The 18,024-nt window shown below is 37.3% G+C and overlaps 1 protein-coding gene across 19 annotated transcripts in view; it reads right to left on the reverse strand.

Annotated features, from left to right (window-relative positions):
- Positions 1-18,024, reverse strand: part of SORBS2 (sorbin and SH3 domain containing 2) — a 146,245-nt gene that overhangs the window by 66,956 nt on the left and 61,265 nt on the right. For 16 of the 19 annotated variants that reach the window (XR_010303443.1, XM_064149002.1, XM_064149000.1 and 13 more), the window contains exon 1: positions 2,012-2,558. Coding sequence is in view for 16 of the 19 variants with exons in the window: in XM_064149002.1 (XP_064005072.1) it covers positions 2,012-2,473 (462 nt within the window). In the remaining 3 variants the exon portion in view is untranslated. Of the gene's footprint in view, positions 1-2,011; positions 2,559-3,600; positions 3,726-5,018; positions 5,046-6,987; positions 7,081-14,444; positions 14,495-18,024 lie in introns of those variants that run through there. The other 3 variants (XM_064149003.1, XM_064148998.1, XM_064148999.1) reach the window with 3 other exon arrangements.

Raw genomic sequence — 18,024 nt, forward strand, 5'->3', positions numbered from 1 at the left:
TATGGTACAGAACAGTATCTCCTGAAACTGCAATAATGTAAGCTAATATTGAGTTACTTGAATGCTTCTCTTTTCATGTGCACTCTGAAAAGCTTTAACCTTTCTTTGTGTAGGAGTATTTACAAAACACCACTTGGCGAGTTATACCACACTTCTGCTTGCTCAAAAAGCTTCAGCAGGTAAGATGTGAAATGAAGAACAAACAGAAGCATAAATATAACAAGATGCATTTTAAAATAGTGATTTTTTTTGTGCATGGACTTGGACCACACAAGCTCTCTTGGCTGTATTTTTCCATGCTTTGTGACATAACATACATGTTTCCTACACATGTAGATAGTATTTCTCATCCACCACCTCTTAAGAAGTGATGATTAGCCTGTCTTCATAAACCCAGATGCAGAGGGAGAGTTGTTTTGTTTTTACAGGGTTCATCTAAATACATTTAGTTTTGAGTGTTTGTGTGGCAGTTTTGCACACTGCTAATCCTAATCTACAATCTGAGATCATACCTAGAGGATACTGTTTAACACTACAGCATATGAGCTGCCTGTATTTTAACAGGTGCAGAAAGTCCTGTAGAGCTTGCAAATCTAAAACAAATTTAAAAATGTAAGCACCATCACACATAGTATACCAAGAGTTGATTTGATTATGTGAGGGAAATTGTCAACTTCACATAGCGCTAAAGGAGATTATCATTTGGGGAACTGGTTAGAACAGTTCCAAGATTTCAACTAGATATCTGAGCCCAAAAAAAAAAAATAGTTTTAGATATATAGCTGTAGCCTTTATTTCTAACTGTAACCCAAAGCATCCTGGCTTTGGGGCCTCACCTAATAGAGAATTTTACATCATCTTGCGCTGATTTATACTCTAGTTCTAACTATGTTTGAACATCAGGGAGGATGTCAGCTGAATTTTCAGAGCAAGAGATGAAAAGTGGATGCAGTTTGAAAAGCTGGCTATATTCCTTAATGATCCCTGTGATCAACTGCAATGTTTATTATTTTATTCAAAAAACCCAGCTGCCAAATTTCTGATCCTTCTTCCCACACACTGAAATCAAGGAGAAGGCAGAAAAATTAGTCTAGAATTGCCATGGTCATAGTTACTTTTCCAGCTTTTCTCAGCTCAGAGTGCTAAAATAAAGAGGAATTGCAAAATGTGTTTTGACTTTCAATTTAAAGATAAAAATAGCCAGAAGATAAATTACTTTTAGTCATTCTGATTAGAATTTGTGTATTACTCTAGATTATAAAAAAAGGTATTTTCTTTAATTCTTCTTAGTTGCCATAAAATTACTTCCTGTTTGAGAGACCCTTTGATTTATCTGAGCATATAAAGCATCATATTTCTAACAGGCTGAACAACTGTTTTTCACTGAAAAGAAAAGAGATATATAAGTTGTATTGGTCACACCTACACCTGTTCTACTGTCTGACCATATACCTTGATGCCTGTATTTAAAAGGCCTGTGCATTGTAACATGTTGTGATGGTTGAGAAAGGATTTTAATAACTCACTCTCTTTAAAAAGCAGTATTGCACAAGATGCATAGGAGACAGCAGTGATCAGCCTTGCAAAAAACACCAACCATCACAATGCATTTTCTGGTGGACCTAGCAAACTCGTAGAGGGTCATTCGTAGAACTTCCCCCAATCCAATCCTCTTCCACCTCTACTTGATCCTTCCCACACCTATGCCAGCATAATGCTCTAAACATAACCCTATCTAGTAAAAAACACTTAAGCAGGTGCATCACCTACCATTCCATAAAGTTTCCACAGAGTAAAACTTAAATTATCTTTTTTTTTTCCTTCCTTTTCCCCACCCCCAATACCCTTCCAAACACTTCAGATTTTGTTCAGCTCTGTTTCAATCCATGCAACAGGTAGTTTTACCCAGGAAACACGAAGTCTAACTTTGATAATGTAAGTATCACTAAGCAGACAGTTATTAAGTGATTTAGGAATGATCTAAAATAAAAGATGGAAAAATTAAATATACCACATGGCACTCTGCAGCCTGTGAAGGAGGAAGAACTGTAGAATTTTGTCCCAAATCCTTTGAAGACATCTTTGAAGTGTCTGGAGAAATACTAGGTGGATGTTCTTGGATTTCAGGCTCTGCTTTATTGTCAGGGGTGGGAGCTATCTGAATGGAAAGAGATGCTGTGTGTACCTCAGGCACAGGGTGACAGTCAGGTGAGACAGGCCTTTGTGGAAATACTGGCACTTCAACAGGCTTCAGCTGTTGCTGTGTATTACAATCACTGGGACTTGCCGGGTCACGTGCCCGGGTTAATTTCAGGGTAGACACCTTACGCTTTTGAGACTGTTGCCTTTGGCCTTGATGGAGAGTAGTGCTAACACCAGCTACTGTGCTTGTGCCTGCACTGGAGACTGAGGTCAGCGGCTTAATGATTTTCTGTGCGTAGGACACACTTGTGTTAGATATTTGAGAAGACATTGTCTTCTGCAGAGACGTCTCATTAGTGTAACAGGCAGTTTCTGTGGGAAGCTGTTTGGCTGGACCAGTTGTTACTGCCTGGAGATTAATTTCATTCTTGTGATTAGTTACTGTTGCTTTTCGAAAACTCTCTTTTCTAGGGGGTGGCAGAGGTGCCTTATTTGCCAAAAGCATCCACACACAGCAAAATAACATTGAAGAAGAAACAGAAAGAAAGTAAATGTTAGTGTGAGATAACTCAGTTTGACTTTCATCTTTACACAAAGGAATTAGCAACTTAAGAGGTTTAATCCAAACATTGCTCAATTCAATGGACAACTGAATTCATCAGGTTCCCAGCACCTCTTGCTGTGCAGGTCTACACAGCTTGTGTTTAGAAAGTCAGATGTTCCATTTGCTTGGGGTAAACTGGGATCAGAAGGAAGCCCACAACAGTCCATTAAAAAAAAACAACAAATTATTACACTGAATAAGAATTATTACTGTGAATTTGTTCAGATATGCAAGTACTCCACGATCTTCCATAGCAAGTTATTATTCACAGGTAACACACATATATAAAACACACACAGCCTCTTAAACTTTTGAATTAAAATAGCAACAGAGACACTATTGGCACTGATACACTTCTCTTTTTTGGAGAGAAAAATAAATTTCCAAGTTAAGAATTTTGGGTTTTTGTTTGGTTGGTTTTGTGTTTGTTTTTTTTTTAATGTGCTGTAATTGTATTGTTCTGCAAAACAGGCAGAAATTCTGTCATGTAACTAATAAAGCTTTATCCTCAGGTATTCTTTTGATAATCGATGCATTTCTGAGTGTAAAATATTAATAAATACTCTCTAAAGTATGAGAACACTCCTAGAAAGCTTTTATTTTTGTATGAACTACTTTAATTTAGCTGAATGACTTGTTCATTAAAAGCAATTTCTGGTAATTAACCTGGAGGTATGTATCCTGTGTGAAGCATACTTTATGCAGTAAACCAGTGTGTAATGGCCCATATGAACACGTGACTCACTGTCTGGAAGATATCAGGACAACATTCCACAGAAGTATCCCACTCATATATATTATACCCAGAACCCACACAAATGCCAAAGCATGAACCTTGGTGTGTTCAGTTTTACCTGAGTTGGTGATTTTTTATCCTGCAGATTTGGCCGCACACTCCTAAAACCTTTTGCTGTAAGGGATGAACTGCAGGCATCTCCGTTCAGTGTCTCTCTACTTCCATCATTGTAAGATCTCCAAGCTTTTGTAAAGAAAAATACATTAGTATCTCTATATTGCTATCTAATCATCATAGCAACCTCGAAGTTTTAACAACTTGTGGAAAACTTTAGCTACTGTACAAGTGACACTGCTGCTGTTATCACCACGGAAGTTATAAGAATGGGGCTAAAGCTACCACTTTACAAAATATTTATCCTCACAATTTACAAAACTCAAGCACTAACAATATTAGTGTCAGCAGTCTGATTATCTCTCCATGACATTCCAATAGACTATGGATTTTTAACCTTGGGGACCTTTTTGAGACGTTGGTGCTTCAGCCCCTATATGAGGTGGAATGAAGTACTTTCTCAGATTAGGTTCTTGAACTTGACAGCTATACTGACTTTTGAAAATCACCCCAACTCATGTAAACTTGGTTGCTCATGGCAGTTTCACCAAAGTTCACCATAACAGCTGACCACTTGTTCCAATCATAGAATATCAGGTTGGAAGGGCCCTCAAGGATTATCTGGTCCAAATTTTCTTGAGAGAAACACAGTTTAGACAAGATGGTTCAGCACCCTGTCCAGCCAAATCTTAAACATGCCCAATGTTGGGGAATCCACTGCTTCCCTGAAGAGATTATTCCAATGGCTGATTGTTTTCATTGTGAGACAAATTCCCCTTGGGCCCAACTGGCATCTGTCTAGGATTAACTTGCACCCATTACTCTTCATCCTTTCCATGCAATTCCTTGCAAAAATGAAGCCACTCTTTAAATACTGAAACATGGTGATAAAGCCTCCTCTAATAACGTATCTTATTTCCATATCTGAATGACATCTTGATTTTCAAACCAACTAACCATGTTTTGTCTCTATCCTCAGAGCTGTAAAAGCCCTTAAGGCATTGTCCAAACGCAGACAGAGGTCTCAACAAGTTACAGATTTGAACACAAAATATTGTAAGAGGTTGGGAAAGGTAACACATTGTGTGAGCAGGCTGCTAACTGGGGTGGGTAGAATAAGAGACTTAAAATGAAACAGCAAATGCTTCTGAAGCTAAAGGTGTCAAATAAGAAGTCTGTGTTTGCCCACACATCTAATTTTTTGACAACATATGCAGTGTCATAGGAAATAACGCTTTCAAATAAGCCTGAGTTTGTGGTCTTGAACACTTGCAATTATTTTAATTTCAGTAATGCCTTCCTTAAAGAATATTGATGGAGTATAAAACAACAACAACAACAAACCAAATAAATGAAAGATTGTTGTAATTCATTCATTTACGTAGCATTACACTGATGCACTAATAACAGTGATTTATTTACCTGAATCCAGTGATTGAGAATCAGACCCTGAAAAAGAAACCATCCAATATTAACCTGTGTTAGGAGTAAAAACTTGATGATACAACTTGACAAATATGTAGGAGTTTTTTTCTGGTTCAGTAACCCAATTCCCTCCTGTTACCTAAGCACATCTCAGTAACTTAGACCAGATTCTATGGAAGGTTATACTGAGCTGAGAGCTGCTGTTATTTAATCACTGCTATTTCAAAAAGCAAATAATACACAAGCATTTGCTGTGTTTTTCTCCCAGTAAATACTGTGATATACTACCATCTAAAATCTAGATATCAAATGAAATACAATTCCTTTCAGAGGATCTGGGAAGATTTAACTCAAAATCAAGAAATATGCCTACAGATTCTGCCAGGATTTTTTGTCCCCTTCACACCAGATGCTTTCTTCATCACTTCAAAGCAAAACACAGAAACTGACACATATGTACTGCCAGCAAAAAACAGGCTTTAAATTCTGGTGTGGGTTATATTTTTTGTCAATTATTATTTTATTACTTGTAGAGAAGTTAGGTAATTTTTTAATCCTGAAGAAACTAAAATCATGACATCTCTAAAACACTTAAAATATTTTTAACATACTAGAATTACAGTACTACAAGCACACTAATTTTAAGGGCAACAAAGCACAAGATTAAAAGGCCTGTATTGCATGCTTAAGTGATAAAAAATTCTTAGAAGGGTTGTTAAGAAATAAGAACTCAACGTTTTTTCTATTTCTACATACATACAGTCATCCAAATAACCCTTTTACTATCCTTGCAAAGAGTAGCAATCCATTTTTTAATTTGCTTCACAAATTCTCACTGTTCTTGTTCATGGGGATTAGTGTTATATTTCAAAATATCTACAAAACAAAGACATGATCTTGCAGTGATTTTTTGGCTCATTCTGTATTCAGCTTCCTGTGTTACACTTTTTTTTTGTTAGAAAACCTCATGTTAATATTGGTGTAAATTATTCTGTATCCAGATTACTTACTGATTTATACCTATGACTACTGAACTGACCAGTGAACCTGGGCAGCAGACACATGTTACGATTTCATTTCGCAAAACCAGACATGAGTATTACTAAGAAGCAGTTCTGTCTGTCTAAGAGAAGAAGGCTCCAGGGAGACCTTAAAACCATGTTTTAACATCTGAAGGGGATCTACAGGAAGGCTGGGGAACGACTGTTTAGAAGGGCTTGTGATAGGATTAAGAGAAATGGTTTTAAACTGAAGCAAGGTAGATTTAGGTTAAAAGTAAGGAAAAAGATCTTTACAATGAGAGTGGTAAAATACTGGAACAGGTTGCTCAGGGATGTGGTTGAGGCCCTGCCCTTGGAGACATTTCAAAATCAGACTTGACGTGGCTCTGGGCAGCCTGACCTAGTTAGAGGTGTCCCTGCTCACCGCAGGAGGGATAGACAAAATGACCTTTTAGGGTCCCTTTCAACCCAATGCAATCTGTGAATATTATGGGTTTTTTATTGTTTTAAACATTTTTGGGCAAGCGCACTTGAAAAATTATTTTTGTGAAGTTAATTTGGCTTCTGATGATAATGTTACAACATTCAGTTTATTCTCGTTTGGAAAGAGTTTCTTAAGCTACTTACAATAAAAAAAGTTTGTAATGAACAAAGTCTGGTTTTCATGCTATTTTATATTGAAAAAAAGCAGGGGACACTAGACCTAATATGTATAAAAGGCAAAATTGTAAATAATTGCTTTTTCCTACGTCTTCTTATTTTTTTGTCCCATTAACGGCTACTAAGCATAGGCAGAGAGAAACTATGCCTACTTTTTAAAGAGCACTGTAGAAGTAACAGACCTGTCATTGGAACAAAAAATGGTTAACCTTCTCCTCCTTGCAGAGTAATATTGCATGAATGTACAATACTACAGAAAAGCCATTCAGGAGAAGTAGAAGTATGTCACTGGTTAGTGGTTATACCTGAGGCCAATAGGTTTGGAGAACTCTGAACTCTCTTCACAGCTGTTAATGTGACAGACATTGCAGCACGCTTGCGAGCACACCCACCGCTATCTGGAAGCACAAAACAGTACAGACAGCAGCCCCAGACAAAAGGAGCAAGCACATGCAACATATCACAGTGAGATATGCCAAACATACAAAAAAATAAGCATGCAGTTAGGGAACTGCCGCAGGAATGTGTAAATTGGCAAATTTTGCAGATTAGCAGAATACATAAAATTTCACAAGCTTTAAACCTCAGGAAAAAAATAAGCAAAGAAAGCAGTATTTAAAACTTAATCCATGAGAGAAATATATACATTCTGTTACCTAAAACACTGCCTAATTATATCTAATCAGTAAAACAACTAATCAAGATGAAGGATTAAACATTCCAGAGTAACATTAATCAATCTGCACTGTAAAATCATTTCATTGTATGCATTAGAAAGACACCATTCATAGACTAAGCTTATGTTTGATCAGCTGACAAAGTGCTTTTGTTCAGTCTTTTGGACCATTTAAGCTCAAGAAAAAAAATTAACAAGGATGGAATAATTTATTTTTGGTGTTTTTGGTGGAACATCCTTATTTTCCCTCCCCCTTCTTCTTTATCTAATAGAAGATTTAAAAAATGTATGTCTGGAAGCCAACAACATACTGAAGGAATGATTAAAAATCTAAAATCACTCCGAACAACCAGGAATGGAAAGAACCTTTCTTCTGGATCCTGCATGACTCCTTTCTTTCCTTACTTTCTACTTCTCTCACTTGGAGCTGTCATTCTATTTTATAAATCTTTGTTGTTATTACTAGAAAGTAGCTTTCCCACAACTTAACTTTTTAGCAACTCTACCACAGCTGTAAACGCAAGCAAATAAATACTCTGCAACTAGAGTATTTTTCTGCTCTTTACTATTATAATTACTCTCATATTAATATTTTATATTAAAGTCAGGAAGAACCACAGCTATGATAGAGGCCCTAACTGTTTTTATATGTGCAATCATGACAAGGATATTTAAAAACCTATGTTTAAGGAAGACCTGCAGCTTATTAGTAGAAAGTACTCTATGATAGCAACAATTTGGGCCACAGAGACATCCTTAACCCACATATGCAAGGGAAGCGAGCTCTTGGTATTTTCTTTGTTCATCCTAGTATTCCCTGAAACAACAGCCCTCTGGGCTAAGGTCTCGAAGGACTTGCATTAAGTAGTTGTTAACGCTGGCAAACATCTGAGCCACTGCCCTAACTGTAAGTGGTTCCAAAGACTCATTGTCAACTCGAGGCCTCAAGGCAAAGGGTCAAATGTTTTCAGTCAGCAATAGTTGAATGCAATTACCTGCAATTAATTATTGGTGTTGTACATATGAAACAAAGACAACAGCTATCAAATCTGCACACTTGTTTTCATTTGCTTACATAAACAGAGTGGCAATGGTAATTAAAGTCACTATTGCATTGCTGTATTCCCTCCCCCACCCCCAACATGCACCAGAAGTCATTTCAAGGTAATACAATGATGTGTTGATATTGAGGCTCTGTTCTTATCTGAATACTGCCAAACTTTGACGGCATACTTCAATTAATGCATGCTAGGAGGCAAGTGGTTTTGCAATGTTGTCACATTTTTTAGTAAAACAAAGAAATGCTTTATTTGTATTGTTTTCAAGAGCCTATATTTCTGAGTTTCTGCACAGAGAAGCTGAAGTGGGAAGAAAGACAACGAGAAAGCTGACTACAAATATTTCATTTTTGTAACTTGAAGAAATGCTGCTTCAAAATAATCTTTATTGTCATTGAGTTTTATGGTGGACCCATTATCTAGGAAAGCATTTGACATGGGCTCATACAAGACAGCTGAAACAGCTGTTTCATAATTGATTACATATGTTTGTGCATACCCTTCCATGTACAAAGTCATATGCAAACTTGTACCTGCAATAATGTTCTCACTCTCTGTACAAAATAATGACAGTCAGTTTCCACTCAGTTAAGACATAACAGCACAAATGCACCCTACTGAGCTATGCAAAATTTCCAATGAAATACAAATGCGTATAGGCAAGCATGTATTTATGCATGATGGACTCCATCATTCCATCTTTATTCAGGCCAGGTTCCCATCAACTCAAAGACATTAGATCTAAACAAGAATCAGAACAATCTTCAAGCCACCCTGTAAAAAGACTTTTCAAACTGTTTCCCTTATCTGCACAGCTTTACACAGTTGAATTTCAAGCAGCTTATTCCAGTCTGTATTCCTTTTTCACAGCTCCATCAAATTTCCAGCAAATGCTGGCTATATTCACCCAGAATCTTGAAAGTCCAAATAAGACCAAAAAGCTCCAGATTTAGAGGACAGAGAATTCAAAGCCAGCAAGTAAGACTGAATTTATAATTACCTGCTGATTGCACCTGCAAACCATAAGCAATTGCACTGCTGTTACGCAAGGACTGTGAAATGATCTATACAAAATGTATGCACATATGAAAAAATTAAACGTGTAGGAATAAGTACACACATATGTACATTTCTCTGTGATTTTGATGTGACAAATTCTTCAGGATTGAGAGTCTTACCTTCCTAGGTTTAACACTGAAACAAAGGAGACCTCAATCAGCTGAGGTCTGCAGGCAGTAACAGAATCTGAATAATTCACAATCAAACCAGCTGCCTAAAGTGCAATTCCAGAACAAAGCAGACCCTAACACAGTTGGTGCCTAGACATCCTTTTGCAAGACCTACAAATCCCATCAAATCAGGAAGAGACAAATAAGCATCGTTAGTTGTTATGGCAGGAAATGAAGGAGACAGGAGAGAAAAGGATTATCTGACAAGATATGTTTTTGACAGTCCTTTGTAGATTAAAGGCCATATAGGGGCAAACTCCTGAATGCTAGGATCAATGTTGCTGACTTAAGAGTTACAGAGAGAAAAACAAAGAGCTACTCACCAAATGGAAAAGTCAGGTGAAGTGCTGGCTTGTCCTCCAGCTAGGAGGCTGTGTATCAGCATATGTATCCTGACACTTTCTCTGGGGAGCTTTCTTCCTCTTGTTAGCAAGCATACCATGCAGCTCTTCTCCTTTTGCCAACTCTTCTACAATTTTTCTCTTCAGCCTTTCCCCATTCCTCACCTTTCCTGACTCACCTCTCTCTCCTCCCTCCCTTAATTCTGCTTCTCTCTGCAAAGACCCTTATTCCCTAGATCCACAATAAAGACAGCAACACTCTAAGTGAGGTGCATCTCTGTGTTACAAATAACCTAATGGTCAAGTCCTGCTCCTGAGCAGAACATCCCCCATTCAAAATGTACCGCTTTCATTTGTTGACAGGGTACATGATGTGCTCTTTGTTTGTTTGCTTTGCCTTTTTAAAAGTTTGTTTCAAAGCATCCGTAAAAGCACTGCAATAAACCAAAGGTGAAACGATGGTAACTTCTTGTGAAGAGGTGAAACAGAACAGCCATGGGGCAGGAAAATTTTTATAAGCTCTTGCTGCTGAAACAAAAGAAAAATGTCTCTCCAACATAATGTCTCTTAATTGTTATCCTATCCACTGTACTTGTCAATGGTATCATTTCCCACTTTGTCTTTACAGTGAATTCAAGTTAGGAGTCTTGAGACCAGGAATTCTTCTCCTTGTTTGCCTTCTAACCTTTTGAGGTTAGATTACAGAGGACTGGATCCAATAACCCAAGACAGATGAAGATGCTGCTTCTCCATGTCCTCAGATATAACCAGTAGTAAATCTGAAGGTATGTTGTCAGGAGACACAAGAAAGAGAGCAGATATGTATATACATACATGGCTGGCCACATGTATGTCACAGTCACTTAGTGTGCTCACACTAACACAGCACAATGGTCTAATCTTCCTCCCCTCTATCTTATCATGATGAAGATCCACTAGTGAGAACAAACATATATGCAATACTTGTACAAGGTGGATCCTTCCAGCAACTGGACTCAGACGTTGAGTCTGTTATTCACACCACACCTGTGTTCCAGGCTGAGACTCTGCTGAAACAGTTCAATGAGGCCCTTCATTCCTTAATTTAGGCTCCTCCACCTAGGCTTGTGGAGATAGTCCTTTGATGGCTGCTGTAACGGACCTGAGAGTAGCCTAGCACGGCAGGTTTCCCCTCCTGCCATTGTTTCTCTCACTCCTTTGTGGTTACACAGACAGGCTTTTATCATATAACCTAATACTGACTACACAGGCAAACTTACTATTATTTGGTCCTTTGATGCTGCTAAATTACAGTAAATAATGATTTTTTTTCCCTGTAGAATGCTTGAAACACTTGAGCCCACCTAATTTGATTTAGTGTTCTAAAAATGGCTTCAGTCTATTTAAGAACTCTGCAGGGACCAAGGAAATTCTATTCTTGTCCCCCTGACAAAATATGAGATTAGTCCATGTGCTGACTTTCTTTAATAACTTAAAATATTTTCAGTCCTCCAGAATTACACATTTTTTCACTTCTAGTTGCTCTTAGTGTGTTTCATCTAATGGAAACAGTCCACTTGTTTAATATTTTTAAAATAAGATTGATTTATGGAGAATTGTCTGCCTCAAATTCAGCCAAAATATTTGTAGATGGGCACTAAGAATCTGTTTTAGCATATTAACATGTATTCATTCATTATTCCTCAACACAATCACCTCTCTCCTACTATCAGCTTTGCATGCACACACATAGTATCAACAGTAAGCACACTCATCCTGCATTTTAATCTGATGTGAGCTTCACAGGCAGCTCAGGGTTTCTGTTGACTTAGTTTCTCAAAATGTCTTATCAATTTCATGATGTTCATCAGATTTGTAAGTTACTTGTAGACTTGTGGATGAAAACCCACATATATAGTTTATATTATCTTGTCGATGATTGCTTAGTCTGCATTTAAAAAGGCACAGATACTATTAGACTACTATTTTAAAACTATGACAGCAGTTCAACACCAAAAGGAACTATGAGCTTTCTGAAAACCTTCTCTTATGTCTTAGGTCTATTTATTTGCTTTTGCTAATGTGTTTCCTTGCCTTTTGCTGTCGAATAGTCCTTCCTAACATGTGGTATATAATAAACGTTGGATGCTAAAAAATCCCTCCCATATATGGCAGGGTATTGAAAACCAAAGCTCTTCAAAACATTTTCTCTGGAGACAAAAATATCTTCCACAGGGTTTGTTGAGACAGACTGCTAAGACCGCAGCCACAACGAACACTGGTTTAGGGGAGCCAGCTCCAAGCAGCAGATTCACTTTTTGTTTTCAAAGCTGCATATTGCTAGCTTTGCCACTTCAGCAGTTACTGGCATCAAATCAGAGTGTTCATTTATCTGTAGAAGTAATTACATGTCTATTTTTAAAACAAACTGCTGGCAAATCAATAGTATCTGAGAACCTTCCATTGGGTCATGTGCAAATTCCTGTTATAAAAAGCGAGATATTAAAAAAGCCCAACCTTGCAGCACTCATTTTATGTTCAAAGACAACAGAGTGCAAAAAATTCCAATGAAACAACAAACAACTAAACCAGAAGATGACCCTGCAGAACAGTCTCCACCTCAGTCACTCTTCTGTAGTAAAGTGCTGGTTTGGTTTTATAGTGTTGTTTCAATTATTTTATTTTCAGTCAGGAAACAATCCACAGCAATAGAACTGATAGGAAATGCCACATATTTCACCAGTACCTCCTTTTAGTGCAGCTGGTAGCATGTGTATTAATATCAAGCATACACATGGTGAAAAAATGTTTTCACTGTGTAAGTGTAGAGCAAATTAAAGTTCAAGCTTACAATTGTGATATCCTTTGGTAAAGGGAAATTATTTCAGATGTATTCAGGTCTTTTAAGTCTGTTTTCAAGGCTCCTGTGTGATCAAAAGATGCCCAATCCCCAGAAGTCATCCAGACACATAGATTACTTAAATCTTACATCTATTTCTCTTGAGAATTTCTAGCTTATATGAAAAAAATCTTAGTACAACATAGAACAAATTCATACTTCAGAGCTGCAGTAGCAGAAATTGGCAATTTACCACTCTATTCATATTTTTCAGAGTAGAAGCTGTAAAATCTATGTCTGCAATGCACAGTGTAATAACAATCACCTCCACGATTAGCTGAGTTACTTCAGCTATTCAGAAATTACAGTTCTATGAAGCAAGCAGCATTTCAATACTATCTTAATTATACAGTCTGACATGTTTAAGAAAGAAGTCTTCACTAAAAATGCTAAAGGATAGGACAAAATTTGAACAGTACTTCCACAAAAGAAAAACAGACCACTACCCTGGATAGTGCCTGTAAAACAACTAAGAACAACCAAAACTTTGGGAAATAAACCAACCATAAACTCAATTGACAAATCTAATGTCTTCTGCTTAATGTATTTAAAAATGTAGTGGCTTCAAGTAAGCCATTAACTTTGTATTGAAAGATATGTCCAAGAACCTGGTCTTACTGAGTTCTAGTCATTGTCTGAGGTAATGAGAAGCCAGGAAGTCTGATTAACAGAGCGATCTAGAAAACGTGAATTTATACCATGTAAAAAGGGCTGCTGAAACACACAAATGGCTTCAAATGTATGGTCCTCAGGGCTCACACAACTCGTTTTGCTTATTTCAAGCTGTCAAGTCAGTTGTCGTGGTGCAGCACTGTGGTCAGTGATAAAACCAATTAGTTTGGAAAGGATGGACATGTCTTGTGCCACAGTTTATCTCCAGACCAGGAGTAAAAAAAGTTGACTACAACTGAAAATTTACACCTAAGTGAGGTCCAAATTTCACCAGTCTGCTCTCAGGAGGCCTATTCCTACCTCCAGCAAAATTAGCAGCACTACCAATGATTCAGGAGCAAATATCAGTACCTCATCACAGATCACGAAGACAACGTCCTATAGAAAGTTTTGTTTGGTTGATATCATAGCACCATGAGAGAAAATACAAATCCCTATAAGTACAAAGTCTGGTTGTGCAATCATAGCTAGTAACACAAGCTAGCAGATATATGGCCCTTAATTTAGTCACAGTAGAAAAGGAAAACATTGCATTTTAAAAGTATGTGCATTTGCTTAGGAAAATGTGATGCTCTGACACCACTTTTCCATACCTGTTATGACCTCATACTACACACTTTTACATAAAACATACACATAACAAATCTGATACTTACAACTTAAGCACAAAAAGCTAAGCATGCACATACACTCTGCATATCCATATGCATCCATACACAGAAAAACATGTATGGAAATTTTCTGTGTGGAATACAAACATACATAAGCACACATACTGTTAAAATATCTTGCTTATTGGAGTTCAGCATCAACTAAAGCACCGTTTGCTCATGGAAATAAATTTGTGACATACTTTGCTTACTAAACAACACGCACGAGTAAAGAAAAATCTCACAGAAGCAGCATACCTGTGTTCATTTTGACACTGGAGGATTTGCTATAAAAGTCTTCAGATTTCCTGCAGGAAATAAAACGATCTATTAATTTGCACAAGACAGGAATGTGTGGTACAAAATGGCAGCAGGGGTGGAGAATCACTGTCATACAAATGGCTGTCCTATTTTAACACAGCTTTAATTAAATCAGTACTGCTTGTCCTTCCAAAGCTGAAGATGAGCTGTTGCTTCCATTATAAGCTACTCTATTTTCAAGTGTTTAGTATCTCTGTTGTAAACATTTTCCTTGGGATAAAAACACCTACTGATTGATTTTTCATCTTGAAACTATAAAATAAAAATTACTACCCATTGGGAATGGGGAAATGTTTTTAAAGGCTGCTCATAAGCTTTATTCACTCCTTTGTGCAAAATGAAATATTTAAAGTGTAGGTGTCTCCAATTCTCTTTTAAGGAGTTACCATGTCTTTCTCAATGGTTTATAAGTAGGAGATATGGCTGTTTTCATCCAGTGGTTTAATGTGTCTCCACAGACAACACTGACACTTTTAATGTTGCTCACTGAATTGCTACATACAGAGCATGTGCCTTGGCATCTACAGGAATTCATTTCAAAACTCCCATTCTAGACAGTACTTACAAACAAATAGCAAAACTCCACAAAACCAAACTTCAACTGTAGAAAAAAGCATGACCTCCTTTATTAACTGGTAACCTTTATAACCACCGATGGTATGTCATAAGACAATTTCCATCTACTACCAGTTTATGTCACAGCTTTATCTTAGGATCAGAAGCTTTAATACCTCTTCTATCCAGGCTGTTTTAGAGATAAACTGACAAATGCAGAAAAGGTTTCCAATGGCATCCCATGTGCTGGCCAATACCAGTTGTGTCATTACATATATGCTGCTCGCCTTAATTTAATTCTACTGAGCAGGCAGACACATCTGACATAAAAAAATTGAGCTAAAAAGAGGTAATTTTTGCCGTGCACTGTTCCTGCATCAAGTTCAGGAGAAAAAAAAATGGGAAACTCAGAATTTTTAATGTACTATAGCTTCAATAATTAAATTACAAATATGAACTGCCCATCTATGTTGGAGTAAGTTAGAAGGCATGCATAAAGGACCATTTTTATCAAGGGAGACTCAAGATACTAATTAATACAAGTAAACAAAATATTGAAATAGGAGTCCAGCTCAACTCAACTGGAACCCTATCTTAACTGTACCTTTGACACGATGTACACATGGCTGTATTCTCTTGTATTCACAAAGAGGTCAGATTCTCCACTGCTTAAATAATTTACTGTTTTTCAGAAACTATCTGAACTCTGCTGCTATTATCCAGTCAGTTTTGCCACCAAAAAGGACAAGGGGGGGAAAAATGAAAAAAAGCTGGTTAAGCTTCTTGACAGCTATAGACACAGATACGTAGCAGTGAATAAAGTTTTACTACACTTTTTTAATGCTACAGCTATAAGTGAACTAACTCTATTTCTACACAGAAAACCTTTTTAAAAATTAAGGGTTTGGGTGGTTTGTTTTTTTATAAATTGATTGACATTTTGGATTTCTGTAACAGTTACAGAATATTCTTAAAAGCCTTAAATTCCTGTAGTGTTTTCAGGCAGCTAGAGGAGACAGCAATTTCAAGCCTTTGATGGCCTTCAAGCTTGAAACTGACTCACTGATGATACTGCATGCAAGCTACAAAATGCAACATGATATTTTATTTTCAGACCCAACAAATACAGATACCTCAGAACACTGTGGGGCCAAAATGATTTCTAGCAGGTGGCTTTGATATATTTATGTAAAGCAGGCTTAAGTCTTCTCCCAGCTTTAACAGACAACACTCAACTTTAACACTGCAGCTATGTCCTCCTAAGGGATTTTTTTGTCTGAACAGCTTAATCTGCAGTGCTGACACTCAAAGGAGAGTATACAAATCACTAACATTTCCACATTAATCTCATTTTGATGAAGAACAAATTAGCCTTGCATACCTGAAAAGTATGCATGTAAATAAAGCAATGTAAGTTGCACTCATACAAACACATAACATGAAAATTATCTGGAATTCTCTGCTGCTAAGAAGCTAATGTAGCATTAAAATACTTAATGATACTTACAGTAGGATCTAAATTAATTAAATGAACTTAAGAGCCATATGTCTGAAAACATTTTACTCAACATTGTTTCAAGTTCTTTAAGAACCTTTCATTATCTTTTAAGATCCTTACTTCAAGAAAGTTGATGGGGTGGGAAGGGGGGAGCAAAGGGCTTTTTATGCTTTGTATTTCTGTTCTTACTTCATTGCCTCCTGAAAATAGTTAGGGTTTGTTTGGTTGTTTTTTTTATGAATGGGTTTGTAAGCAGCAGTAACATAGCCCCTAACAGAGGTGAGATGAGTGTTCCACTGGAAGCATCAGATACTCTTCACTGCCAAAAAGAATGTTCAGTGATCACCTCTTAGACTGCATTGGAAGGAATGGTCATAATCATTGTGCAGAGACAAAGCATTACTGGAATGTGAATTCTAATATGAGTTTGCAGATGCATGAGGCTGCAAAGTCAGAAACTGCTGTTCTGTCACCTAGATCAGGCAGGTTTGCTACTAAGCTTGCACTTGATCTTAGATGCTCAAGAATACTAACTTTAACCACAGTAGCATGGTGAACTTTTGCAGAGATTGATCCAAGATTAACCTTCATGGCATTTGTCTGTAGTTGGCTTCATCTGGCAGAGATAACACTGCAGGAAATGAACAAATGTGCTAATACACAAAACCAGGTCTGTCAGGTTGAATACAACTGCAGTAACCATTCCTACAGTTTCACTAAATACACAATATATACTGCTGTGCATATATATCTTGTGACAACACTACAAAGATTACCTCAGCTCAGCAATACTTGGTGGGAATCTCATTGACACCTGCTCGATTTTCTCCAGGAGACCCTGATAGCTAGCTGTGATCGCTTCTTCCGTTCCCTGTAAGTTCTGAAGTGTGGGGCGCTGCAAGGGAGCCATTCTGTCACCCCTTCTGTTCCACACTTACATGGATCTATATAAAGGGTTTGTGAGAAGTCAAGTAAGGTTTCCCTACCCTCAGTTTATTCATAAATACAAGACACATGTCTTTACTGTTAGATGTTTAATCCCATCATTGATCAGATGTAGGAGCACCTACAGGGTGCGGGTAAGGCAAGAGTTCTAACATCTAACCAAATATCAACTAAGCAGGTCCTTTGTGAATCAAAGTCTCACTGAACAGTTAGATGTTATTACCTGCTTGCAGCTCATTCAAAGAATTATCACAATTAATAACCACAAACTATAACTGCTGTTTCAAAACAAGCTGGCAGTTTCCACATAGATGGAGAAGGTATTGAAGAAGGTTCCACCGTGTTTCAATGGCATTAATATTCAAAATCAAGACAACAAAATGGCAAGGAGCCTATACTAAGCTGAACATTTGCTTAAGGGTATGCTTTATGTAGGTCTCATAGACCTGTTTCTATGCTTAATGCTAAGCGTAAGCATAAATACTGTTTTTCCCAAGTGACACTGCCTTATCTTATTAG

Source organism: Pogoniulus pusillus, chromosome 9 (assembly GCF_015220805.1).
Source record: "Pogoniulus pusillus isolate bPogPus1 chromosome 9, bPogPus1.pri, whole genome shotgun sequence".
Lineage (NCBI taxonomy): Eukaryota > Metazoa > Chordata > Aves > Piciformes > Lybiidae > Pogoniulus > Pogoniulus pusillus.